A 27,691-nucleotide genomic window follows, 5' to 3' on the forward strand; every position below is an offset into this window, starting at 1 on the left:
TGCCCCGTGCACAGGGAGTGTCCAATAAATGCTAGGTGGCATTGTGGTGGCGGTTGTTATGATTAAGCAGCAGCGGCAGTAACAGCTGGAATTGGAAGGTAAGTTGGACCCAAGGCTGAGCAAACCCCACTCGGCGGTGTTCAGCTCCAGGGGGGAGCCCCGCTTCCGCAGGGTCCAAAAGCCCGCGGTGGCCGGCGGCGCGGAGACGGGAGGCCCCGCCCACGGCCCGCCCACGGCCCGCCCTCGCCCGCGGAGTTCGCAGCTGGCGCGCGGCGGCTGCAGACACGGTCGCGGGCGCGGAGCTGTTCGGCGGGACCCGGCCGGACGGGCGCCGGGGAGCCTCGCGCGGTCCCTCCCGCCGAGACGCGGAACCGGCGGGGGCCTGGCGCCAGAATCGGGTCGCGGCCGCTCCAGCGAGGTAGGAGCCGGGGAGACCGGGAGGCTCCGCGGTCCCCTGCGCCGGCCGCCCGGCTCCCCCTGCACCGCGCAGCCGGGGCGGGGGCCGGTGGTCCCGCGCGGTGCGGGCAGGGCTGCGCGGGGGGAAGAGTGAGTGATGTGCGCGGAGGTGGCGATGCCCCTTTGCCGACGCCGCTGGCGGTTCTTGTCGCCACTCCGAAGCTGAGGGCAGACTCCGGGCGGGCTGAACGGGGCTGCAGGGATTACCGGGCGATGCGGGAGGGCCAGCCCCCGTCACCTGTTGAGCTGGGCTGTCTACGCAGGTGGAATTCACAGCCCGCCCGCCCGTCCGACCGCCCCGCCGTCCCCCTACCCCGCGCCCCTCCCTCCTGGCTGTGGAGACGGGGCGGCTGCCTGGGTCCGGCTGGGCTGGAGACAGGGTCCCTGCCAGGGGCCACGGAGCAGAGAGGGACGCGCGGGCGAGCCGGGGTGGCGGCCAAGGGGGAGCCGCGGCCGATGCGCTACTTTCTCCAGTGGCTCCAAAGCCCCGTGTTGGTTACTCGATCGGACTCTTCGCCCTCCTCCTGATCTGGCCCTCGAGGAAGACGCAGTTCGGTAGAATTTTGTAAGTGAAGTCAGACGATCACTTGCTGGGACTGATGATCAAATGGTCACTTTCTGGGGCTGAGAGTTGGGGAACCTGGCTGGGAGGGAGGAGGCCCATGTTCTGAGCCTGGCCACTCTCAAGGTGCTGCTCCGGGGTTGGGTGCAGCCACGCTCTCATCTGCCCCCTAGAGCCTGCTGGGCACTCCTGTCCCCTTTTATGGTTGGAGAAGCCGATCTTCAGAGAAGGGAAGGGATCCGCCCACTTGGCACTGGATTATCAGTGGCCCCATGCGAGCAGGTCTCAGGACAAGGTCCCCACATGTCACCCTCCCTCCAGCTGCCGTGTGCCCGCTCCTGCTCCACGCTGTCCGGGGAACCGGAGATGGGCCCACCCTCCAGACGGCCTCAGGCTCGCTCCCTCACGTCCCTAAACCCCAGGGCTCAATGAGCAAACATCCCAGACCGCCCTGGAGGTGGGCGAGGGGTGACTTTGGCCTGGATCCCTCTGATGTACTGGGGTCAGGACACCTCAGGACCACGGGCAACTTGGTGGCAGGTTGCTGGCATCTTTCTGCTGACACCACAGCCAGCCGGCTCCCCGGAGCCTGCCAGCGACGCCCTCGCTGTGCCTCGCTTTCCGGCTGACTTGGCAGCTGGAGGTGGCTGGGGACATCCCATTTTAGGGCCAGGTCCCTAGGGTGCCTAGAAAGGGTGACATCTGTTACTGTGCCCGAGACATCCCCACCGCAAACGTCTGCCTCTGTCTCACACGGGGAAGGTAGTGGGTGCCCCGAGGGTGCCACACATGTCCAGTGTGTGAGGATCCTGGCATCCTGGTGGGCTGCATCCATGGCACCGCCAGCTGGCAGCCGGCTTGTGAGAGCTGGGCCATCCTCAGGTTGTGAGTCCCGGCCTGTGATCTGGGGCTGAGGTGGGGGTGGGGAGGGCGGAGGGGAGAATCGGCTGAATCGTCCACACCTGGCTGCAGGCAGGCCTTCTGTCTGGGTGGAAAGCAGGCTGCAACCCCGGCTGGATCACTAGCAGCAAGACTCAGTGTCCTCATCTGAAGCATGGGGCTGGGGTGTTTGGACAGCAAGCACACAGGTGTCGTGTCCAGCTCACTGGGGGTGTCCAGGGCAGGTGTCTCTGCTTCCTCCTGCCCCGGCCTGACTCCGACATTGCACTTGAGGGAGGTGGTCATGCGGCTAGGACCCTCATGCCATCCTGAGGGCTGGAGGAGCATGTAAATGTCTGTGTCCGGGTAGCTCACGGGTGGGGCTTGGAGTCCCAGAGAAAGAGGGTGGGAGACTTGGAACCCAGTCTCCACCAAGCCCTGCCTTTGGGGGAATTGGCATTTCTGCCTCAGGGCTCCAGCCTGGGCCTACCCCCTTACATCCCTACGCCCCCACCCCCGTCCCGCACTCATTCCCAGGTGGTCACGGGGCACCAGTGTGCAGTTTTATTTCATCCTGGGTCTGGGGTCAGCCTGTTTCCCTGGCAGAATCGAGGCCAGCTGCCTGTGACTGCAGGAGCCCCAGGACAACTCCTGCCCACCGGGCATCATCCTGTTCCCCCAAACCTAGCCGCCTGCTGCCCAATATTCCACCATTAGAGACTCGTTCCCTCGGCTCCTGGCCTGGTGCTCGGTTTTGTCAGCTGCTAAACCGTAGCACTGATGAATTGTTTAAAAGCTTTCAGGGGCGGGCAGAGGGCAGAAGAGCGGGAAAGGGGCACTTTCCCAGCCTCAGAGTTTACAGAGAAGGGCCCAGCTGGGAGCCCAGGGAGGCCCCTGGGAGAAGGAAACGCGTGGGGGGCTGGGGCAGGCAGTAGGCGGGGAAAGCTGTGAACCTCGGGTGGGAATTCCTGCTGGCAGTGTGGGCTGGGTGGCCTGCTGAGAGCACAGGTGTTGATAGAAGCTTCCAGAGGCTTCCAGTCCAGTGGCCGGGTGGGGCCTCAGAGCCTATTTCTGGAGGCAATCTAGGCCCAAAGCAAAGCATCCTTCCTTTCTGCACTGCTCTCCCATCCATAGACCGCGGCCACACCGAGTTGAAAGGAGCCCATCGGTGGTGTTCTCCGGCCGAGGCCGCTGTCAGTGTGATTTGTTAGGTCAGCAAAAGGCCTGGGCTGAGCCGTGCAGCGGGGTTCCAGCACCTGTGCCTTCCTGAGCATCCACAGCCCTCGCACTCCCCGTCCTCGAAAAGAGCAACAACGCCCCAATTCCCTCGGACCTGTAGCTCCCTGGGCTGGGAGGGGCCGCCGGGGTCACCCCAAAAGACTGTGTAGGGGGGTCCTCACTCAGGGGGTCGTGGGGGTGAGGACTGACAGGCCCTGCCCAGGGGGCCCACAGGCAGGCTTTACGTGGGAGGGGCAGGCTGCGTAGCTTGGGCTGGAGCTGTGGGGGGACCTGAAAAATGGACTCATCCTGGCCCGTGGTGGCCCAGCAGTGAGCAGGTGGCGGCCCGTCCTGGTGCTGCTGCGGGCAGAGCTCAGACCCTATCACCTCTGGCCATGAACTCTCAACTGTCGACCATTCTTAAAGATGATCCTCACCCACATCCGTTCTTAAATAACAGTGATAACATGACAACAGCTCCTCGTGCTTCCCTCACTGCATGTATGAGCGCCTACTATATACATGCCGGCTACTGTGGTGAGCAAAGGGCACATGACTGTGGCACTGTTGGCATTTGGAGCCGGATTATTCTTTTGGGGAGAGGCCTGGACTGTGCATTGTGGGGTGTCAGCAGCACCCCTCCTCCCACTGCGACAACCGAAAATGTCTCCAGACAGGCCCAGTGTCCCCTGGGGGTGAAGTCACCTATGCTTCGAACCATCGGGAATGCAGCTGTGAACCAAACAGAATCCATTGCTCTTCCCTGAGGAGTAAGCATTCGCCAGCGGGAGGTGAACAATAAGTACGCGAAAGAAGGGAACTGCACAGGAGGCTGCTCCGTGAAAAAGCCGGGTGGGGGTGGGTGCCATTTTCAAAGGGGCCTTTTCTGTAGGTGACATTTGAGCAGAGAACGGAGGAGGGAGGGAGACGGGAGGGGAGGGAGGCGCACACAGACCTGGGGGAAGGGCCTCCCAGCAGCGGGGGAGGAAGGAGGCACCAGCAGGAGGCGGGTGTGGGTGTGGCCGGTGGGGACAGTCCAGCAGGCTTTGAAGAGCCCCATCAGGTGACCAGGAGGCCACAGCTCTCTCCTGAGGCAGGGTCACTCCCGCCAGGTGCAGACACCGTCCCAGGTGTCCCCACACGTGCGCACAGCGTCCTGTGAAGTGGGCATTGTCCTTACGTCTGTTTCCAGGCGCACAGGGCCAAGCCACTTGGGGGGATACCAGTGGGACAAGAAGTGGAGCCGCCCACACTCTACTGTCATCCCCCGGATTGTGGACTTGGAGCCGCACAGAAGGGTGTTAGGTCCCAGCTCAGTCGCTCAGTGGCAGTGTGAGACCTGGACTAGTCACAGAACCTCTCTGGGCTTTGGTTTTCACAGGGTCTTTATGGGAGTGGTGTATTGTCTGCCTGTGCCATCCATGCCGCCTGTGCCATCTCTCATGCCGCCTGTGCCATCTCTCATGCTGCCAGTGCCATCCCTCCCTCCCTCTCCATACACTCGTGCCAGCAGGAGGCTAGAGGGCGGGCAGCACCCTCGTTTCCCCCAACCACAGGCTCTGTCCTGGATTTGTGCATGTATTCGCTGAGTGGCAGCAGTGCCATCTGGTGAGCTCAAGGCCAGTCTCTCGGGAGGTCAAGGGAAGTTCAGCGCTCCCTTTCGTCTCTGGTCCCAGAGCCGAGGAGGAAGAACCGCTCTTCTGCAGTCACTGCCTCCCTGCCCATCTGTCCGTCTGTCCGAGGAGGCTGGCCCGGCCTCCCCTGGGAGCTGAGCGGGCGGAGCTACAGATCGCTGTGTGCTTGAGCAGGACAGGGAGGACGACAGAACCAAGACTCTGTGGCCCCTGAGCCCCTGAGACTCGAAGGGGGTGTCAGTGGACCCAGTGCCAAGTTCTCACTTTCCAAGCGATACACGTCAGAAGTAGGTTCTCAACTGGAAATGTGGGTTTGAAAGTTACCCCAGAGAGTTGAGACCTGCAGACACCTCCTCGATCGTGGCCAGTCGAACCCCTTTCTTCCTCCGTGTGCGGGAGTCTGCCCTGGGGACGGGCTGCAGTGATGGGAGTGCCCAGGAGGGACGTCCCCAGGACTGTTGGCACACGGGTGTGTAGTGTGTGCTGGAGAGCGGATGAGGCCCCTCGGGAGGCGTGTGTATCCGCCCCGTTGGTGTGTCCTTGTATGTTTGCTATCTAATGGGATGATGGGATGCCCAAGGCCCTCTGCCTGTGCCAGGCAGGCCCTGCTCAAGTCCCCATGGCCAGAATCTTTGATTCACCTGAAGATGATGCCCAGTGGGTGGATGCCTCCTTCTATACCTCCCAGCAAAGCATCCTGTGCGCGGATCTTCTTGGGGGGCTGCCACAGGAGTTACCCTGGCCTACGATGGGCGCTAGGAGACCCCTGGGCAGGGCCCACTCCTCTCCGGGGCACTCTTTCCCATCTGCTCAGGCCGGGTGGGGAACGTCCGGCCCGCAGGCCACGGGAGGCCCACGAAATCATGTGTCCTGGCCCTGAGCTCATTAAATGTTTGACCAGATAGAGCAGGTCGATTTTTGAGTTGATCGTTTTCTGTGGCCCGTGAATGGTGTTATCAATATCCAAATGGCCCCTGGCAGACAACGGAGGGGATAGGAGCGAGGACTCATTCTCTCCACACGTGTTGTGGGCACCTACTGTGTGCCAGGCTCAGGGGTGCTCCAGGGACTAAAACAGCCCCTCCCGTCGGGAGCGTCCAGCCACAGCCTCCGAAGCCCTCCCAGCTCTAGAGCTTGACGGGCCCTGGCTCTGAGCATAAATCTGGACCCTAGTCTCCCCGAGAAAGCAAAGGCTGTCTCATCGCACAGCAAGCAACGGCCAGAAGAGGGCGTCCCTTCCCTGGAGCGCTTCAGGGGAGCCTCAAACTCTTCTCCCCAACCTCCCTCGCCCACCCACCTGCTGCGCCCCTCAATCCACTGCCTGAGGGGTTATGCTGACTGACGGTCCGCAGAGGACATCTGTGAAGGATAAAAATGATTCCAGGGCTGGGAGTGTCCTGCCGCAAGGGCGAGGCCAGGCAGCGAGATGGCTATGGGCCGGCCTTGAGGACTTCTATCACCACCTACTGTCAGGGACCTTGACCAAGTTACTTGTTTTCTTTCTCTCTCTCTCTCTCTCTCTCTCTCTCTCTCTCTCTCTCAGCTTTCCTGTTGGTAACCTGGAAATGATAATAGCATAGTTTGGAGGGGTTTTGTAGCGAGTGGGTTTTTGGGTGGTGATTTTTGGCAAATAAAAGAAACTTTACAAATGAGAAGCCTGAGGCTCAGAGAGGCTGAGCAAGCAACCACAGTCACCCAGTTAATAAGCGGCAGAGGTAAGATTCGAACCCAGGTCTCTCAGGGCCCACCGCCTGGGAGCGCCTGCTGCTCAGCGCAGCTCAAGCAGAAGAGGGAGCTGATCAGAGAGGCCCCAGGCATGTCCTGGAGCGCAAGGATGGGCCTCGAAGTCTGAGTTCATGAGAACCTGGAATCAGGACGAGAGGAGGTGGGACCGTCTCTCACAGCTTCTCCAGCCGCAGGGCCCTATGGTGGCGTCCTCGACAGACCACAGGCCACGGGAAGGAGCAGTTGGCTTGATCTTAAGAAGAGCATGGGCACTCCCCAGGGGAGAGTGTGGTTGAACCTGCTCAGGTCAGGCGTCCACCTCTGGACCGGTCAGCTGTGTGTGACTGGGGACCACTCCCGGGGCTGAGAGAGCAGAGCTTGGAGAAAGGGCAGGGGCCATGGGCGGGCTGACAGGCCACAGGGTGAGTGGGACAGAGGACCCAACCGTGGGTACCTTTCTAAAGTACTGTCTTGAGTCCCACGTGTCAGGCAAATGGAAAGAGAATGATTTGGGCCATTTCCAGAAGATGGAGCTAATGACAGCTCCATCCCTTCTGTGCTTCTGGGTTATACCTGGCACTTCCGCACGAGGGTGGCAGGCGTTACCCCATTTCACAGATGAGGACACTGAGGCTCGGCGGCCTAAATAAGTCCGTGGTTGATAGGTGCCAGACCAGGCCTCTCTGGTGCTCAGGGGAACCAGCTTTCGCGGCGCCGCCCTAAGGCTGGCCCCTGCGGAAGCCAGGCACCAGGTGGGGAGAGAAAAGGCTCGGGGGGGCTTAAGTTCTGATGAGCCTTTTTGCTTATTGTTTTCATTTCCTTGGGACTGAAGCAGTTGCTGGCTATGGAGGAGGTTTGGGAAATGAACTGGCAGGAAAAAGAAGTGGCCAGGAGCGGCCCTGTGTGAGCTCAGGGAAGCCTCTGCTCGCGTGGTGGGGCTGTCTGGCGGGGGGTCCTCGCCTCCCCGGAGTTCAAGGCCAGGCTGCCCGGGTCACAGTCCAGCAGGAGGTGGCCCTGCTCCAGGCATCTGGACTCCCATGAGCCCCTCATGGAGGACGACGTCCTGACATAGACTCACACACGCGCCCGAGGGCAGAAACCATAGCCCTTAAACCCCTGTCCCGCCTGCCTCCCAGGGTGGGGGACAACGTGCTGTGTGAAGGGGTGTGGTCCGCAGAGGCGAGTTCTCCAACAATGAGAAGCCAATGGGAGGGAAGCTGGAGTTCACTGAGCCGTTCCTTTGTGTCCAAGCACTTCACACCCAGACTTCTCTAACTACGCCTCCCCCCCGTCCCCTCCCCCCAACCCCCTCAGCCTTCCCGACTCTCCCATAATTGCTTACATGCATATAGTACATTGTTCGCATGCACTCCTTACATTGTGGTGAATCATATTCTTTGCTATAAATAAATGCAATCTGTTGGGGGTTTGATTGTGGTAAAATACAACGTAAAATCTATTTTAACCGTCATCCAGTATACAATTCAGTGGCATTTGGTACATTCAGATGTTGTGCAAGCGTCACCACTCTAGTTCCTGGGCATGTTCCTCACCCCAAGGGGAAAGCAGTCCCTCCCAGTCCTTCCTCGCCGCGTCCCTGGCAGCCGCGCATCTGCTTCCTGTCTCGGTGCATTTGCCTGTGTTGGGCACTTCTATCAACGGGATCACAGCCTGTGGGCTTTTTCGCTTTTTTGTATTTTCCGGGTTCATCACGTTGTAGCCGGTATCGGTACTTCGTTCCTTTTTGATGCTGAATAATATTCCCTTGTGTGGCTGTGCCATCCGTGCTCTTCCATTCTTCAGTCCATGGGCAGGCACTGGTGCTATTTCCACCTTCTGGCTGTGGCAGATAATGCTGTTCTGAACATCCAAGTACAGGTATTTGTTTTAACCTTCTTGCCAGGTTTTTCAGGCTTATCCCTGGGAGTGGAATCTCTGGCTCATGTAGGAATGATATGGGTAACTGATTAGGGCCCCACCAAACTGTTCTCCACAGCGCCCTTTCACATCGGCACCGATTTCCCCACGTTCTCACCAAAGCTTACGTTTCCTAAAAGCCTGCTAAACCATGGGCACCCGTGTTTTATGGGCCCATGGAGGCCCAGAGCAGTTAAGCAACGTGTCCAAGACCACACAGCTGGTTGTAGCAGAGTCAGAGCCTGAGCGAGGGGCTCTGCCCTCCAGGCTGCCGACCTCTTCGTCCCGCCTCCGGGGTCAGAGGCTTGGGGCTCACAGAGCCCCACTCTGTTCTGGCTCCCGACTGCCCCTGGCACTCCACCACCCACCACGGCCTCCCCTCCAGACAGAGGCCCCACCGCGTATGGAGCTCCTGGGCAGTAGGTGTCGGCAGGCAGGAAGCTCTGCCTGCCCCGCGGGGTGACACATCCAGGCACCCAGCCCTTGCCCTAGGAGGCAGGTGACTCCTGTGTGCATCTCACTTGGTGCCAAAATAGCTGGCTGCTCCCTGCTGGGTGACCTTCACTTGCACCTCTCATCCGGGAGGCCCGAGATGCCTCTGCCAGCCTCGCCTTCTCCGCAGAGCCAGGTGCTCCGGGGCCGCCAGGCACAGAGCACCCAGGCCAGCCCCGCCCTTCCAGGGCACCAGGCATCGGCTGCCCCAGTTCTCGAAGGGGAGGGCGCCCGGCCGGGGGCTCGGCCCCTGTGCGCACAGTTTTCTGGGGGCAGGGGCTGGGCTTGGCCTCCACCGGAGTCACAGCGCCCAGCGCAGTGGCAGGCACATGGCGGTGTCCGGGCCCCACTTGGCCCTCGGCACCCTCACGCTGCCCCTCTCTGAAACCTTCCTGCAGGACATTGCTCCAGATTTCCAGGCACCCCTGTGCCCCCTCTCCCTCCCTCAGCACACTTCCGGAAGCTGGAGGGGGACAGCTGCCGTGTGCCAGGAGCTGTGCCAAGCCCTGTGTACCTCACTCACCAGAGCGAGGCTTGAACAGCAGCTGGTGACAGCACGGGTGTGGGCTGGGACCTGTGCGGGAGTCGCCTCACTCGCGCCTCGCTGTGTCCCCGAGACAGGTGCTGTGACATCCCCAGGGAGGACAAGGCTCTGTAAATTCAGACTGAAGTGCTGCTGGCTGATGTGTCTGCACCCCTGGGGTTTCAGCTCAGCTTTGAAGGCATTTAAGCCCGAGGCAAGTAGGAATCTGTTTGTGTACAGGAGACAAGAGGTTGGAGCTGTGGTGGGGCCCTGGTTTCCCCTTTGACCATCTCCCACCCCCCACCCCCCAAGTTGGTGACCTTTGCCCCGACCCTGCTGGTCAGGCCCCAGCACTGTGTGCAGAGGGGAGCCCGGGCACCCACATCAGCTAATGGGTGGCCCCGTGCGCATTGATTGAGAGCCCCTTGTCAAGCCAAGTGCCAGCAGCCATGAAGGGGGCACCGCTGGGTTCACCCAGCTTCAAGATCAATTAGAATAAAAAGTGCAGCCCCATTTGTTTTGTCGGCCCTGCCTCTGCAGAGGGAAGCAGTGCGAGGAGGCCCAGCACAGAGGCGTCATCCTCCATTATTGATTTCCTGGCTCCCTCTGTCTTCCCTCCGGGCAGAGGGTCTGTCTCCCTCCTGATGAATGTGTTGTTGTGGGAAGAATGAGGAACACTCATCACGTGATGGGCCTGTGGACACACCGGGAGGGGAGGGGCGCGGGGCGGGGCAGGGAGGGTGGAGGCAGCCAAGGAGGGCGGCGGGCAGTCTGCCCTGCACTCTGGAGGCAGAGAAAGCAGCAGCCCTCCCGCCTCGCCTCCTGCCCCGGGGAGGGCAGATCCAGCACAGATCAGCCCAGGGTGCCCCTGATCCCCAGACCTGGGGACTACACTTCCTGGCTGAGTGGCCCCCTGGAGCCTGTTCCCAGGGGTGCACCTGGGAAAGCGCCTGCCTCCCTGTAGGGATAATGGGGTGAAACAGGCTGAGGCCTCTGCTCAGGAGACAAGTTCAGGTCCCATCCCAGCCCCCTGGGCAGGACCCCTCTCAGCCTCGGCTTCCTCACTTGCAGATGGGCCGTGCCATCCACGGGGTCGTGCCGTCCACGGGGTCGTGCCGTCCACGGGGTCGTGCCATCCACGGGGTCGTGCCATCCACGGGGCCGTGCCATCCCTGGGGTCGTGCCATCCACGGGGTCGTGCCGTCCACGGGGCCGTGCCGTCCACGGGGCCGTGCCGTCCCTGGGGCCGTGCCATCCATGGGGCCGTGCCATCCCTGGGGCCGTGCCATCCACGGGGTCGTGCCATCCACGGGGTTGTGCCATCCACGGGGTCGTGCCATCCCTGGGGTCGTGCCATCCACGGGGTCGTGCCATCCATAGGATCATGCCATCTATAGGGTCATGCCATCCATAGGGTCGTGCCACTCCTGGGCTGGATGAAAGGACCCCAGGTAAAGCATCGTGAATGCCAAGGGTCAAGGTCAATGCAGTCGATCAGCAAAGGCTTCTGATGACTCGCCCCATTGTTTTCTAGGCCCTGGATGTGCAACCTTTGTGGGGTCAGTGGACAGACGCTGTGTAGGTCACTGTGAAGGTCTAGAATCAAATGTCTAAGAAAGAGGATGAGGTAGAAGAATAAAACCCCTCGTCCTCCAGGAGGCGGGTCTCAGGACAGCTCCCAGCAGTCTGGCCAGGAGCTGAGCTCAGTGAATGGTAAACAAGCCAATTGGGGTGAGAAAGCAAGTCGACAGCCCGCCTCCAGCCCCATGAGCCGCTCAGCTCCTGAGAGCAGACTGCAAGTGGCCTGAATGCCGCTGGCTTCACTCACTCCTGTGTCCCCCCTTGGCAGCCCCATGCCTGCCCTCTCTGCCTCAGACTGAGATTGACAGGGGCAGGGGCCCTGAGGACACCTCCCTGCCCCCACAACAGCCTACGGAGCTCCATGTGACTTGCACCTTTGCAGATGGAGGGCCATCGTCCATTAAGCTATGGAGCGAGCGCTCCACTTAGCGTGTATATTGGACACAGTTAAATAATGAAAATAAAAATAGAGCATGGCCAGAGCCTGGGGCAGGCTGGCGTCTGCCCAGGAAGGAGCAGGGAGGCCATCCCAGGAGAGCAGAGGGAATTCACCGGCAGCCTCCCTCTCCCTGAAGCTGCTCTGCTTCAAAAAGCTTGATGTAGATATATGTCACCTTTTGTAATTGTTGGATTAGAGCTCATAAATGTGTATACATGCACACACACACACATATGTGCACACGCCCCCATTGGAGAAATAGTTCGTGCTGGTTATGGCACATTGGGAAATGCAGAAGCATAGAAAGAGGCAGTCTCCCCGCCCCCCCGCTCCAGAATGCTGGGGGGAGGGGCGTTAGAGATTCCTGGTACCACCGCTAGGAAAAGGGGGGAGGGGGCGTGAAACGCAGGCACTGCATTAGACACGTCCAGTTTCAGCAGCAGAGTGAGCTCAGCTAATGCACACCCATTCACCGCCCGCACTTAAGGAGGTTTTAAAATCCACAGCTGGCCCTTAAGAAAGACTGAAGCAAGTCTTTCCTCAAACCCAGAGCCTTGAGCAGGTGAACTGCCACCAAGGCGGACCAGGAGGTACTGGACCCAGATATGGCCATAGTAGCTCAAGCGTGAAATGGTAATGGCCGCCCAGAGACAGGAGGATGTGGCCTTGGGCCCTGGCAAGGCCAGAAGTTGCCGCTGAGACGCCTCTTGGAGGCTAGCAACCCACCTAAGAGTGGGATGGCTGGGTTTGCGTGGCAAGGGCATGTTTAACTTTATAAGAAACGGCAAACTGCCTTCTAAAGCAGCCGTGTCATTTTGCGTTGCCTCCAGCAATGTATGAGAGCTCCATTTGCTCCAGGTCTTTGTCAGCACTTACTATTGTCAATCTCTTTCCCTTTAGCCATTCTAGTATGTGTGTAATGGTATCTCATTGTGGTTCTGATATAACTTTGATGATGAAACTAAACAGGACAGTGGAAAACTTAATAGGTCAATCTCACTCATGACTATAAACACAAATGTCATCAACAGAATGTTAAACTGACATTTGTATTTATATTCATGAAGGAGATTGACCTATAATTTGTATATAACTAGAGGCCCAGTGCACAAAATTCGTGCACAGATAGGGTCCCTAGGCCTGACCGGTGATCAGGTCGATCGGGGGGCCTTCTGGCTGCCAGCCGGAGCCTTCCTTCCCCGGCTGCTGGCTGCTGGCTGAGGCCCTCCTTTGTTCTGCGCTGCCCCCTGGTGGTCAGTGCACGTCATAGCAAGCAATCAAACTACCGGTCTCCCAGTCAAACTCCCAAGGGACACTGCATATTAGCTTTTTATAGAGAGAGATACTATATATCACAACAAAAGCAACATTCATCCCAGTAATGCCAGAGTGGTTTAACACTAGAAAACCTGATACTAGATAACTGCTGGGAGGCCGTTATCCAGGCTGGTTTTACAACGAGGTGCAGCCCAGCTGGCGTGGCTCCGTGGTTGAGCGTCGACCTGCAGGAGGTCACGGTCTGATTCCGGGTTGCTCCTGGACCCACAGCCTCCTGGCCAGCTCTCTGTCTGACCCAGGGCTTGGGGCTCAGAGGGGCAGGGGTTTGTGGGTGGAGAGAGGGGAGGCCTGGGCGTGTGCTGTGGACCATTAGAGCCCTGAGTTATGGCAGGATAAGCTGGAGGCGGGAACGGGCATGCAGGAGGTATTTATAGAGGCACATCGGCCGCTTTGTAACCTGGCCAGGCCCCATCGATCGGCTCCCCAGAGTCCTCATGTATCAGCGATTCTCTGAGGGAGTGCTCTCTGCAGGGCTCCCAGCTGGCCTGGAGCGCCTCCCAGGCGGCACCTCCAAAGCCAGGCCCCTGTCCCTCCCCGGGCTCCCCGCCCCTTCTCCCGGGAGGAAGGGTGGGCAGCAACAGAAACGTCTCTCTTGAAACACAAGTACCAACTCCAAGCGTGGAGGAGGGGCTTGGACAGAACCAAGACCAGCTCGGAGTCCGGCGGGAGTCCGGCGGGAAGGCTCCGTTCCTCGCTCCTCCCTCCCAGGCCTCCTCCTCACGCACGCGCTGTCTCATGTGAAAAGTACCTGGTGTGTCCATCCCCCTGAGGGATCCAAGGGCCAAGCAGACAAGGACACGTAGCCTTCAGTCCTCTTCTCTCAAGCAGGAGGCTGCGGAGGTTGAGCAGAACTAGGTCAACGTTTTCCCTTCGACTGTCAGGAATCTCCGCTCTCCGGAAGCGAGTTTCCAAGAGATGAGCTCAGCACCCTGTCGGACCGACTGCCGCTTCTCAGGACGAGATGCACAGATGCACGAGAGGCAGTTGTGCTCCGCAGGGAAAGGGGCAGATTGCTGGGTTCCAAGCCCAGCCCCCCCACTTTCTAGCTGGTGACCTTGGCCAAATGGTGGGGAACACCCCTATTTTAAGCTGGTGACACGTGTTGGTTCGTTTAATCCTCACCCCCCCTGGAAGAAGGTACCAGCACCGTCCTCACTTTACTGACAGTGCCCACCACAGAGGGTTGTCTCGGGGATTAAGTGAATTAATGCGTGTAAATTGTTTGGAACCGTTTTTGGCACGGAGTCCTCCTGATCCAATAAACATCAGCTGGCAGGAACCGGGGAGACAGAAGGACACGGAGAAGCAGCCGACCCCGAATCAGGGTCCCAGGCAAGGACGGGCTGTAGGCCCGCTCTCCCCGCCGGCCTCTGCGGCCTGGATCTGATAGATGGCCCGTGTCACCAGTTAGATCAGGTCTGAACACTGTGCCTGCCCACGCATTTAGACACAGGGTAGGAAGTCGTTTCCCATTTCTCGCCGGCTCTCCTGGCCCCGGAGCCGCGGGGGCCCTGCTGGTCCGGGCTGGGCGGGCGCTGCGGGAGGCGGAGCGGGAGAGGCAGCTGCAGGGTAGGCTTCTAATTGCGGGCGATTAAGACTTCATGTCACTGAAGGCGGCGCAGTGGTGTTTAAGGGGGACTGAGAGGAAGAAGGAAGTGTGCGGCTCTGCCTTTTCTGAAGCAAATGCTACAGAATAAAAATCCTTTTGTGTTGGGGTGGGACTGGGGGCGGCTGCTCTCACTGTGGGGCTGGTGTCGGGGGCAGGGCGGACATCTGCTACTGCTGCGGGTGTCCCCGATGTGTGACTCAGGGGGCAGGGGGGAGGGCGACCTGTACTATTCGTGGCTGATAGCAGGGCAGGGATTGGTGGGCTTCACAGGTCAGAAGGACAGAAGGCTCAAGGTACAGACACGTTTGCTCAAACTAGCAGATGTATGGAATGGTCTTCTGGCTCCTTATTTACTTATATTTTACTAGGGGCCAGGTGCACGAAATTCGTGCACTGGGTGTGTGTGTGGGGGGGGGGGTGTCCCTCAGTCCAGCCTGCCCCCTCTCACATATTGGGAGCCCTCAGGCGTTGACCCCCATCACCCTCCAATCGCAGGATCGGCCCCTTGCCCAGGCCTGACGCCTCTGACAGAGGTGTCAGGCCTGGGCAGGGGACCCTCATTTCCCCCCATCACTGGTTCTGCCCCCAGCCCAGGCCTGATGCCTCTGGCCCAGGCGTCAGGCCTGGGCAGGGAACCCCCAGAACCCTCCAATTGCTGGCTCTGCCCCTTGCCCAGGCCTGATGCCTCGGCCAGAGGCATCGACCCCCATCACCCTCCGATCGCCTGATCGGCCCCTTGCCCAGGCCTGACGCCTCCGCCAGAGGTGTCAGGCTTGGATAGGGGACCCCCATCTCCCCCCATCACTGGCTCTGTCCCCCGCCCAGGCCTGAGGCCTCTGGCCCAGGAATCATGCCTGGGCAGGGTACCCCCATCTCCCTCTGATCGCTTGCTCCACCCCCCGCCCAAGCCTGACTCCTCTGACCCAGGCTTCAGGCCTGGGCAAGGGGACCATCATATCCCTCCAATCCCCGGCTCCGCCCCCCACCCAGGCCTGATGCCTCTGGCCCAGGCATCAGGCCTGGGCAGGGGACCCCCAGCCCCCCGCCCAGGCCTGATGCCTCGGCCAGAGGAGTTGACCCTCATCACCCTCCGATCACCAATCACCAGATCGGCCCCTTGACCAGGCCTGAGGCCTCTGGCAGAGGTGTCAGGCCTGGGCAGGGGATCCCCAGCTCCCCGTGGTTGCAGGCTCCGCCCCTGCCCTGGCCTAACGCCTCTGGCCGAGGCATTAGGCCTGGGCAGGGGACTCCCAGCTCCCCGCGGTTGCAGGCTCCGCCCCTGCCCAGGCCTAACGCCTCTGGCCTAGGCGTCCGGCCCGGGCAGCGGGGACCCGCAGTGGCAGCGGGGGGGGGGGGGGGGGGGTGCCGTGATCGCGTGGGCTCCGCCCCTGCCCCTGCAGGACGCCTCTGGCTGAGGCGTCCGGCTCAGGCAGCGGGGACCCACAGCTGCAGCGGCCCCGCGATCGTGGGCTCCACTTTAGGCCCAGGCAAGGGACCCCTAGCTCCCGGGACTGCCAGCTTCGACCATGCCCAGCTCCCATCGCTGGCTCCACCCCTACTTCCTGCTATCACTGGCCAGGGCGGCAAAGGCGCCTGATTCTCCGATCATGGCTGGGGGGCAGGGCCTCTTAGCTCCCCCCTGGGTTTCCAATCACTGTCAGTGGCAGGGGGCTTCTTCCTGCTTTCCCTTTCGCCTCCCTGCATTGTGCCTACATATGCAAATTAGCCGCCATCTTTGTTGGCAGTTAACTGCCATCTCAGTTGGCAGTTAATTTGCATATAGCCCTGATTAGCCAATGAAAAGAGTAGCACCGTACGCCAATTACCATTTTTCTCTTTTATTAGTGTAGATATCATGTATGCCCTTGATTGAGGATAATTTTCAACATCAAAATCCCACCTCTGTGTTGTTGAAGAGAGGAGGCAGAAGTTTTTGAATGTCGGTGAAATGGAAGTGAGGGCTGGTCTCCCCGCGAGGCAGGGGAAGCACAGAGCCTGGGCTGGATCCACTCCCTGCCACTGGGAGCTGGTGGCCACCATGTCTTCATCCGCAGGTTTCTCTGTGTAAAAGAGTAATCATAAGGTGACTTGGCCGGGAGGGTATCAGAACGGGAATGTGGATGCTGGCCCGGCCAGCGTGGCTCAGTGGTTGAGCATCGACCTATGCACCCAGAGGTCATTGGTGAGATTCCTGGTCAGGGCACATGCCTGGGTTGCAAGCTCCATCCCCAGTGTGGGGCAGGCAGGAGGCAACCGATCAATGATTCTCTCTCATCATTGATGTTTCTGTCTTTCTCTCCCTCTCCCTTCCTCTCTGAAATCAATAAAAACATATTTTTAAAATCATTTTAAAAAATGATTCTGTGGGTCAGGAATTTTGGGAGTGCTCAGCTAGGCAGTTCTTGCTGAGGTTTCTCACGCAGGTGCAATCAGATGTTGGCTGGGGCTGCCGTCATCCGAAGGCTCGACTGGGCTGGAAGTCCAGGATGGCTCGATCCCACGGCCGGCAGTTGATTCTGGCTGTTGGCTGGTGGCCCTGCTGGGCTTTCAACCAGAGCACCTGTGCATGGCCTCCAAGCCGGTGTTCGCACCCAGAGGAACATTGCTGTTTATTACAGCTGGGGTGCTCCCAGCAGCCGGTGGACAGAGGCAGCAGTCCTGCTGACATCCTGCACTCCCGTGACACCCACACAGGACTGTCCAGCCCCAGATGTCAATGGGGCTGAGATTGAGAACCTGCTCTAAGGCACGGCAGTCTCAGGGAGGTCGGACTTCCTACATGGGGGCTGGGTTCCCCGTGGGGGAGCTCTGGGAGCATTCGGAAACCGCACCTCCTTTTATGACCCAGCCTCAGGAGTCAGCATTTCAGTGCACGCTGTTGGTCGAAACGGTCCCAAACCTGCCTAGACTGAAGGGGAGGGGACGTGCGTGGACCCCACCTCTCAATGGGAAGAATGGCAAGGAATCTGTGGTCCCTTTCTAGCCACCGAGAGTGCAATGGCATTCAGCACGGTGGACAGCAGGCAGAGCCATGCGACCACTAGGGGCTGATGGTCACCAGTCATCCTGCTGGGAGCTGGCCAGGCTGATGCTGAGTCCCTAGACCAGCTCACAGGAGCAGGTTTCTCTGGGCCGGTAGGAAACTGAGGTCCGCGTTCTGCATTGGACTGTCCTTCCACCTTCTCCTTCTCTCCAATTAAACTACTGTCCCATCCTGTAGCTGGGCTCCCCCTCACACCGGTACCCTCACCTGTCACTGAGCACCTAAGCACGTCACTGAAGTCCTTTCATTACTGGCTTGGGCAGGGAAGTGTGCCGTTTGTGATTTAATTCTCCACAAGACATTTTCCCGTAATTGCTAGTCACGGATGATAATTAGCAGCTGTTAATTCCTGATAATTAACAAGGTAATACGCGGAGGTAATGCACCCGGATAATCATCGTAAAAGGCTCAAAGCTGCCATGTTTCCGCTTCTGGGCCCCACGCCCCAAAGGGTAACATCGCATTTCAGCAGCTCCTGCCCAGGGGTTAGCTGGGGCCCCGCGCCCGAGGGCAGCGAGTGGTGAATTGATGACTCTAGTCTTTGTGCTCCTCTCTGGGTATAGAAATAATACGTTTTCCTAGCAGCTTTGTCGAGCACAGGGAAGTGATAAAGAAAATCAAATATACTTAACCTTATTATCTGGACGCGTCCACCGTCCTGGCTTTGGTTTATCTCTTCCCAGCTTATGAGTTTTTCCCCAGTTGGATTCCTTCGAGACCTGGTTTTACATCCAGCTTTATTCACTTATTATTACATGTAACATAAACATCTACCCTGGTGGCAGCAACTTATAAAAGAGTCTGCCTTCCCCGTCAGAAGATTCAAGTGAACCTGGTAAGGGGGATGGGGTTCGTGGGGAAAGCAGCCACCGTGTAAAAGCAGGCTTAGACCGACGCCTGGTGACTGGGAACTAGAAATTCATGCCAGACCAGCCGGCGTCTCCCCGGGGACCCCCATCCCTGCTCCCACCAACGGAAGACACGGGGTGCACCGATGCGGTTACATCGGAGAAAGTCAGGAAGGCAATGAACTAAGATGCGACGAACGGTGTTTTTAGAATGGGGCGGGCCGGTCATCGTCATCGGCTGCCTGACGATTTCCACGCAGCACCGGGGGAAAGCATTGGACCAGCACCCAGACGTGACCCGCTCACACCTTGTCCCCCCATGGGCCTGGCTGGGTGGCTTCCGGTCCTTCTTCCTTCTGCACCTGGACGTGCTTGGATGCGGTTTGGGAGAAATGTCAGTCTTCCCGCCCTGCAAGGTGGTTTTCGGAATCGGGAATGCTGAGTCAGAGCACCTCCAGGAGGCGCAGGAGGAGATCTGCCCAGTGGGATCAAGAAACAGCTGTTAGGTTAGGTGGCACAGGAGGCGGCGCAAGAAATAGAGTCCAGTGAATCAGAAAAGAAAGGAAAGGAAAAGGTTTATTCTGCGTCCCCGGGAGACCCACGTACCCCAAGGACAGGGCACGTGGATTCACGCCAACAGGGAGGCGGGCGCTTTTTTTATACTGCGGTTGGGTGAGGGGCGGGGACATGAGCTGAGGAATTCTCTGCTGCAGGGAATGGGCGGAATATTCAGGACGAAGTTCTTATCTGTGTGGGGGTATGTGAATTCAGGGAGAAGAAGCTGGTATCTGTGTCTGGCACCTTGATCTGTGAGAAATTCCAGGGGAAGTCCATTATCTTGTCATGTCTGCATGTATCCGATCCTGGGCTCTCTCCGACCTAACAACAGCCTTTAGCTGTGGCTGGTTTGCTCAGTGGTTAGAGTGTTGGCCTATGCACTGGAGGGTCTCGGGTTCGATTCCCAGTCAAGGGCACATACCTGCCCCAGTGGGGGTGCCTGCGGGAGGCAACCAGTCGATCTCTCTCTCTCTCTCTCTCTCTCTCTTTCCTCCCTCTCCCTCTCCTTCTCTCTCTCTGAAAAGCAGTGAAAAAAATACCCTCAGGGGAGGATTGACAAAACAAAAAGAAAGGAACAGCCCTTAGGTGACACTTGGCCATTTACAAAGACAGTCCTCCAAGTATTGCATCACATACGTTTCTAGATTCCCTAGTGACCCACGCGGATGTGTCGCTTCACCCCAGCACCTCTGGGACGGTGTGCGTCTTTAGGAGGGAGACGGTGGAGCCAGAGCTCGGTTTTGGGACCAGACCTCGGTTTCAGTCCACAGTCTGTCACCCACTGGGACTGTCCTGTAGGCTGCTTACCATCTCTGAGCCTCGGTTTCCCGATCCACAAAATGGGCCTAACACTACCTACCTACAGGGTGTTGTGAGGCCCTGATATTATTTATTTGTAAATAAATATGATTTTGTGATAGAAGCATAATGACACGTGTGCAATGAATCGGGTTGTTATTTTTTTTTAAATATATTTTATTGATTTTTTACAGAGACCTCTTGCACACCCACCACTGGGGATGTGCCCACAACCAAGGCACATGTCCCTGACCAGAACCGAACCCGGGACCCTTGAGTCCGCAGGCTGACGCTCTATCCACTGAGCCAAACTGATTAGGGCCGGGTTGTTATTTTTCACTCTGGGCCGAGTTCCGTAAGTTTGCCACACACTCTGGAAGGACGTTCCCCTTTTCCCAAGCTCCCTCCAGGCTTCACGCTCGGCTGTTACAGAGCTCGGTGGGTCATCGCCGCTTCTTTTGTTTCTTGCATTTGGAGATTCAGATCCAATCTCCTCTCCACTTTCATCCTCCCAGGCCTGCAAGACCCAAGGTTTTTGTTGTCTCGCTGCCAAGATTATCATTAAAATCGACGTTCAGCTCCAGCGAGCCGTTAGCTGTCATATTTCAGAAGCCCTGATCTGGCCGCCTTACAGGAGCGCGAGCTTAGCAGTATCTGCCCATCTCTGCTTAATAACAGTCCTTACACCAGCATCGTGCCTGCGAATTTCCAAAGCCCTGGCATGGCTGCTGCGCCATTTCATCTCCTAGCAGCTTGGGGATGGGGGGGGGGGGACAGGCCTTGTCATTCTTCATGGGGGAGAGCCTCATTCCCAAGGTGGGTTCACAGAACGAGACGCCATTGTGTGGACAGATATGCTTGGAAAACACTGGAACGAGTGCAGCTAAACACACTTTCCGAGGCTTTAACCTGTGAATGTGCAATGAGACCCTTCATGGCCTAGAGCAGCGCTTCCCGCGTGAGCATGACTTCTGTCCCTTTTCCGCTGGCTCAGCCAGGACCCACCTGTGCCTCAGCCCTGAGTAGGACCCCTGGGTCACCACAGGTGTCTCCATCTCCCGGCACAGGTGCTGGGGCCTGACACTCACCGGACATTAACATTAACGTCCTGTTTCAGCATTTCTGGCTGTGCGTTATTGCCAAGGGTTGACACTTCAGCAATGTTGCAAGCATGGCCACCTAGGCGAGGCGCGCCAAGTGCCAAGCCCCATCCTCTGCCCGTCCCTCCAGCTCCCCCCTGGGTGACCTTCTTCTGGGCTCATCACTCCTTGCTTCCCTGCCACTGGTTGCTTGGCACGGTTCTCAGACTTGAGCAGGTACACACTCACCTGGATCTTGTTACAGCGTGGATTCCATTTACAAAGTTGGGGGAGCCTGAGCGGCCGCATTTCTAACAGGCTCCCAGGTGATGCTGCGGCCCGTGGTTCACACTTCGAGTAGCAAAGGCCGTCGTTCTCCACCCGGGCTGCCCATCAGGGTCACTGGGAGCACTGGGGAAGCGCGTCGCCCTCATTGGAGCCCAACTGCACCAGGCACGGGGAGGGGCGCCCGGGTGGGGGTTGCTGGGCTCTCCCTGGTGATTCTCCATCAGAGCCCTGCGCTGGGCTGTGGGCTCCGTGGGAGGAAGAGGGGGTCAGCATCCATCTGCCCTATTCCTCGGGTCTCTCAGCTCTGAGCCCAGTGCCTGGCGCTGGCAGGGATCTGCAGACGTGCTTGTGGCTCACCATGAACAGACCCTTCGCGTCTCTCTGGCTGGAGCAGAGCTGGCTCCTGCCGATACCATGTGCTGAGCAGGCAAGAGTCACACGGCTCCTAACGCGGTGGGTGCAGGAGGCCCCTTGACCTTGGACTGTGGTCTGGCGCCTTTACTTCCTATGACCTAGAACTACAACTGATCACAGCCCAGGAGGAAGGCCCCTTCCCCAGAAGCCTGCTCTGCCCTCTGCCTGTTCCCGAGGCTGTGGCTGCTCCCCTTCCTGACGCCGCGGCTCTGCCAGGGTGCACGGGACCCTCGGAGTCCTCCACACGAGAAGCCCCCAGCAGAGCTCACCCTCAGCCCTCCTCCTGCGCCTGAGCTCTCGGGCAGATCCCCTGGGTGCCTTGGTCCTTCTAGGCAGGACGTCTTCAAGGTCAAGGAAAGCGTCATGTTCAGTCTTTTTATCTCCCATGTTGGGCACCATGGATTACTGGGTGAATGAATGAATGAATGAATAGCGTTATCTAGCAGGGGGACTCCCACAGAGGACAAGGTGGCCCCTTGTAGCCTGGGAAGAAAGCTGTGAATTCCTGGCAGGGGGAGGAAGAGGGTGGCACCTCTGACCAGTGGCCTGGTGTCCAGAGAGCTGGCCAGCCTGGTGGTCTGTACTCATCAGTTAGCCAGGTGGGGTTCGCTTCAGTAACCTCCCACGGCCTCTCATCGTGGCCTCCTCGGAGCCCTGGCTGCTCCTGCCCGAGTGCCCAGCCTCTCTCCTGTCCCCAGAGCCTGCCCCCTGCTGGCGGGACCACGGCTGCAGGCCACCCACCTGACCGTCCGGGAAGATGAGCGCCTGCGGGAGGAAGGCGCTGACCCTGCTGAGCAGCGTCTTTGCCGTGTGCGGCCTGGGCCTCCTGGGCATCGCCGTCAGCACCGACTACTGGCTGTACCTGGAGGAGGGCGTGGTCCTGCCCCAGAACCAGAGCACAGAGATCAGGATGTCCCTGCACTCGGGCCTGTGGCGTGTCTGCTTCCTCGCAGGTGAGGGCACAGGGTGAGCCTGCCCAAGAGCCCCCTGCCCCAGGGAGGAGCAGCCTTGCCCCGGGAAAGCCTGCCCAAGAGCCCCCTGCCCCACCTTGGGAGGAGAGGCCCTGCTGGAAGGAGGCGGTTCCCCCAGACAATCCTCATGAACCCAGGGCGTGTCCCTGCAGCCACGGGGACCCACCCCAGACCGGAGCCTGGCGTGTAGTGTCCATTTGAGCAAGTCCTCTCATCTCCCGGGACCTGGGCCCTCCCACGGGAAAGGTGACTGTGACCACGGCTCCCCCCGCTCCACCTCCAGGCTGAGGGCAGCTGGCACAGCTCAGGGCTAGAGGTGCCCTCCGTGCCTGCGCCAGGGCTTCACTGATCTCCATGCCCACAGCACTGCCAGGCAGGACTGGTTCCTGATCCCACCCTGCACACGAGGGAATGAAGGTTCGGGAGGCGACCGGGTCCCCTTGATTCAGCGTCGCTGCATCCACCAGTTTCCAGGGTGGGCGATACCTCAAACCCACCTTCCAGAAGGACCTGGACAGGCAACCGATCCTTGTCTTCATAGGTGAGGAGCGCGGACGCTGCTTCACCATAGAGTACGTGATGCCCATGAACAGCCAGCTGACGTCCGAGTCCACGGTCAACGTTCTGAGTAGGTGCCTCAGACTCCATCCTGGGCCCTGGCCAGACAGTGCAGTGAGCAGGGCGGAGGGAAGGGATGGGTGACCACTTGTTTCTTTGGAACTAAGGTCCTCAGACTCAGCTGGTGGTGCTGGCCTGAGCTCCCCGGGACTTACTGTCGATTATTGATCCAGGGGTGGTGACGGGTTCGAAATGTCCCAGGCCTGTGACCCAGGCGAGTGAGAGGCCATCCATACCCAGCATCTTGGTCTGGTTGGGCTGCTAGAGCAAAACCCCACAGACCAGGGAGCGTATGAACACCAGAGATGTCTTTCTCTCGGGTCTGGAGACTAGGAGTCCACGATCAAGGCTCTAGCATGGCCCGTTCTGGTGGGGCCTCTTCCTGTGTCCTCATACGGCGGGAGGGAGGGGTGAGGGAGCTCTGCGGGGCCTCATTCCCTAAGGGCACTAATCCCCTGTTTGAGGGCTCCACCCTCGTGACCTAAGCACCTCCCAAAGGCCCCACCTCCTGATGCCATCACATAGGAATTTGGGGGACACAGTCATTCAGACCATAGTACTCAGGGAACTGAATCAAGCCCTCTGGCCCCCAACAAGACTGACCTCCAGGCCTTGGCCCCCCAGAGCTGGTTCTGGTCCCTAGGGTGCATTTGCAGTACAATTCCCCCTGGGTTAGCACAGACGCCACAGGCTAAGGGCTAAGGGACAAAGCCCTGCGAGGTCCCAGGCCACCGCAGGAGGGGGTGCAGGCCAGGGAGCGCCTGCAGGTGCAGCTCTGGGACCTGACAGCTGGCGGACACTGCCAGGAAGCCTCGCCTGAGGAGGGTAGGAGCGAGGAAGGCGCCTGGGGCTGACAGAGGCCTCTTGTGCCTCCATCAGAAATGATTCGCTCGGCCACACCGTTCCCTCTGGTCAGTCTCTTCTTCATGTTCATTGGGTTCATCCTGAGCAACATCGGGCACATCCGTCCGCACAGGACCATCCTGGCCTTTGTCTCCGGCATCTTCTTCATCCTCTCGGGTAAGTGTCTGTTTTCGTGCACCCTGGGCTTCTGACTCCCACAGAGCTCTGCTCCGGAAGTCCATCCTTCCATCTGAGAAGCCATTCATTCCTCTGCCCATCTGTCCATCCATCCAGCACACCGTTATCAGGCACCTGAAGAGAGCTCAGCCCGCCCTCTGCAGGGCGGTACTTCCCCCTCGTCCAGAGGCAGGGACCTGGGTGACGCTCTTTCCCTTTCTATGAACCTGGCGATAGTCAAGGCTACCCCGTAGCTCTGAGGCACCTGGGATGTTTCAGCAGTGGGCTGAGGGGTGGGGACCGGGCTGAGGGATGGGAGCCGGGCTGAGGGATGGGAGCCGGGCCGAGGGGTGGGGACCGGGATGAGGGGTGGGGACCGGGATGAGGGATGGGAGGCGGGATGAGGGGTGGGAGCCGGGCCGAGGGGTGGGAGGCGGGATGAGGGGTGGGAGGCGGGCCGAGGGGTGGGACCGGGCTGAGGGAAGTTGTTTTGCAGATAGCGATGGACAGGGTCCCCTGGGCCCCAGTGGTGCAAACACACGTTAAGTGCCAAGGAAGTCTTGAATCATTGATTTTCCTTGAACAGTCATCCTTCAAGAGGCCCTAGTTTAATCACATAAATGGAATTAAACCTGAATAGCTCAAAACAGAGCAATTAGTTATGTCCTGATTCGATTACAGTCACTAACTGATGGGACCGGTGCCTGAGGCCGTCATTGGCACAACGGCGCCGGGAGTTTGGGCCCCGCCGACTTAACGATGGCTAGGATCTGGACACACTCTCCTTGCCTCTCTGCCCAGCGATCTCAACAGGCCACACCCAGGGGTCAGGTGGGCTGGGCGGACCATGAGCCACTTGGTCTCCTCCATGATGTTCCTCCGCCCTGGAGGCAGGAACCGGAGGCTGCTGCCTCTATCACGGGGCCTGTCTTACTCCTCAGTTTAGCAAAAGCCGCCTGCTGGCTCATGGTTCTCACCCGTCCTTCACATGAGGTCACTGGGGTGACTCAGAATGTCCGGCGGGGGGGGGGGGGGGGGGGGCGGGTCAGGCATCTACGTCTGACAGGTGATCCTAGCGGGCAGGTGGGGTGAGAACCCTCAGGCTTACCATGGCTCAGGAGGCAGCCGGCCAAGGCGCTTGTTTTCTTTCTTTTTTATTATTTGAATTTATTGGGGTGACATTGGTTCATGAAATTACACAGGTTTCAGGGGTGCAATTCCATAATCCGTCATCTGTGTATTGTATTGTGTGTTCACCACCCAAAACTAACTCTCAAACAAAACAGGGCGGGAGCTGTCTTACTGCAGCTCCGGACAGGGCCTCGGAGGAGAGCGCCGGCTCCCTCTGACCTCCAGAATGAGCGCATTGTCGCCACAAGGCCCGGGCTTTCGTCCTGAGCCCCAGGGGAGGCGGGCCCCCATCCGCACCCCGCGGCCCTTCCCTGAACACCCGCCCTGCTCCAGGCCTCTCTCTGGTGGTGGGCCTGGTGCTCTACATCTCCAGCATCAACGACGAGATGCTCAACAGGACCAAGGACGCGGACACCTACTTCAGCTACAAGTACGGCTGGTCCTTCGCCTTCGCTGCCATCTCCTTCCTCTTAACGGAGGTAATGCCCCCGCAGGCTGGGTGGGGAGCGGGCACTGCCCGTGCAGACCCGTGGGCGCCAGGCCCCCAGCGGTGAGCTCTCCTCTGCTCCCTCCCTCTGCAGAGCGCGGGCGTGATGTCCGTGTACCTGTTCATGAGGAGGTACGCCGCCGAGGACATGTACAGGCCTCACCCCGGCCTCTACCGCCCGCGGCTGAGCAACTGCTCCGACTACTCAGGCCAGTTCCTGCACCCAGACGCCTGGGTCCGGGGCCGCAGCCCCTCCGACATCTCCAGCGACGCCTCGCTGCAGATGAACAGCAACTACCCAGCCTTGCTCAAGTGCCCCGACTACGACCAGATGTCGTCCTCGCCCTGCTGAGCTCACTGCCTACCCCCCTCCCCTGTCCCCGTCCCCCTATCCCCCCACTCCCCCCCACCGCCCCCCGGGACCGTGGATGGCCAGACAGCCTCTCCCAGGCTCACCCCTGCTGGCCTGTGCGCCCTGGGCCCAGCCCGTGGTGGACAGGCCAAGGCCGCCCCCACGCTTAGCTGTTGTCACATGACCATGTTGTCTCCCTGCTTCCCCCAGAATGTCTCTAACTGCCCCCCAGTGGTGTCAGGAGTCTGGAGCCAGTGGGCAAGCAGATTGGCAGAGAGCATGGGTGTAGCCCCGCCTCTTGAGTGCCAATCACTCCAGCCGCTCTCCCCTTTCCTGGGACAGGTGGGTGTCTAGCCATGTATTCATCCCTGCACACCCAACTTCATGGCCCCAGGCCAAGGCCAGCTCTGGGACGCCAAGCTCCTTCCATACCCCCAGCTGGACGTGTGTCTGCCATTGGGCCTGGCCCTCACATTCAGGATCTGGCCCCCTGGACAAAAGGTGACTGATAGGGCGGTCTGGCTGGTTCTGCGTTGCCAAGCAGTGTCCTTGTGAAATCTTTTATTCTTTTTGTCACCACGTCCCTCCATACAACACACCCGTCTGTGCTGTCCCCTCCCTCTCTGCCCACAGACTGTGACTCCTCCTCCCACCAGAACTCAGCTGCCCATCTTGGTCCCCAGGGGCTGAGGGCGCTCTGAGGCCACTCTGATGAAGTCACAAAGAGGTGTTAGTGGCTGATGATGTCTTACTATGTATGGCCCCTCCGTCCGTGACATATTCAACAGGGGTCTTTCATGCCTTAACCCCAAGAAGTGACTCTGATGATGAGAATTTTGCTGGTCCGAGTGAATATTCCCAGGCTCTATTTCAGGCCCTGGGGATACTGTCCCTGCTCACAGGGGCCTCACTTCCAGCCCACGGCCCTAACATTGAATCATGGGGACAGATGTCTGTACCACCCGCAGAAGGCAGCTTGCGAGGAGGCTGCGTGGGAGTTGGAGCTGCATTTGCCGACACCTGGTGCATTCTGAGTCTGAACAAGCCAGGCTGGGACTCTCCAGCGTCTCTCCTGAGGATGTCCAGGAACATTGGGGGGCTGCCAGTCGAACCCTAATAGAGGGTCTGCTTCCTGGGTATGGGACCTGTGTAGGCATATAGGTGCCCCCAGAAGGCAAGGCGGCATGATGCCCATTTTCCTGATAGGAAACCTGGGCTAGGACGTGGGAGGCACCGACGTGAAGTCCACGGGGCGGAACACGGTGGGAGCACCTCTGTGGGCGTCACCCCTCAGTTCTCGGGGGTCTCAGCCGGGCGGCTTGGATCTGAGGTTTTGACTAGTGAAACTGCCGGCTGCCTGCGCGTCTCTGCCCTGCCTGCTTTCCTCTTCCGCGCTCTAAGGTGGCATTGTTTCTGGGCACAAGGCTACAGTGGCGCCTCGTGGGCTCTGAAAAGTTTTACAGAGACGTGCACGTGACGTGTGCAGCCTTCCAAAGGGCAGTGGTTTGGGTTTTTGTTGGGTTTTTTTGTTTATTTGCTCAGCGGCCATAACAAAATGCCGCAGACTGGGCGGCTTAAACGGCATACACTTTTCTCACATTCTGGAGGCCAAGAGTCCGAGATCAAGGAGTCAGCATGTCGGGCTTCGTCTGAGGCCCCCCTTGGCTTGCTGATGGCCACCACTCGACCATGTCCTCCCGTGGTCTTTTCT

At 59.3% G+C, this 27,691-nt stretch overlaps 1 protein-coding gene across 1 annotated transcript; it reads left to right on the plus strand.

Annotated features, from left to right (window-relative positions):
- The first annotated feature begins 272 nt into the window (after window positions 1–272).
- Window positions 273–26,007, plus strand: CACNG5 (calcium voltage-gated channel auxiliary subunit gamma 5). The gene is made up of 6 exons (XM_036342148.1): window positions 273–418; window positions 22,100–22,354; window positions 22,914–23,000; window positions 23,870–24,010; window positions 25,475–25,620; window positions 25,723–26,007. Exons 2-6 carry the CDS (start codon window positions 22,159–22,161, stop codon window positions 25,978–25,980), a joined length of 828 nt encoding a protein of 275 aa, XP_036198041.1. The 5' UTR covers window positions 273–418; window positions 22,100–22,158; the 3' UTR covers window positions 25,981–26,007.
- Window positions 26,008–27,691: the final 1,684 nt, after the last annotated feature.

The sequence above is a fragment of the Myotis myotis genome, unplaced genomic scaffold (genome assembly GCF_014108235.1).
Source record: "Myotis myotis isolate mMyoMyo1 unplaced genomic scaffold, mMyoMyo1.p scaffold_m19_p_17, whole genome shotgun sequence".
NCBI lineage: Eukaryota > Metazoa > Chordata > Mammalia > Chiroptera > Vespertilionidae > Myotis > Myotis myotis.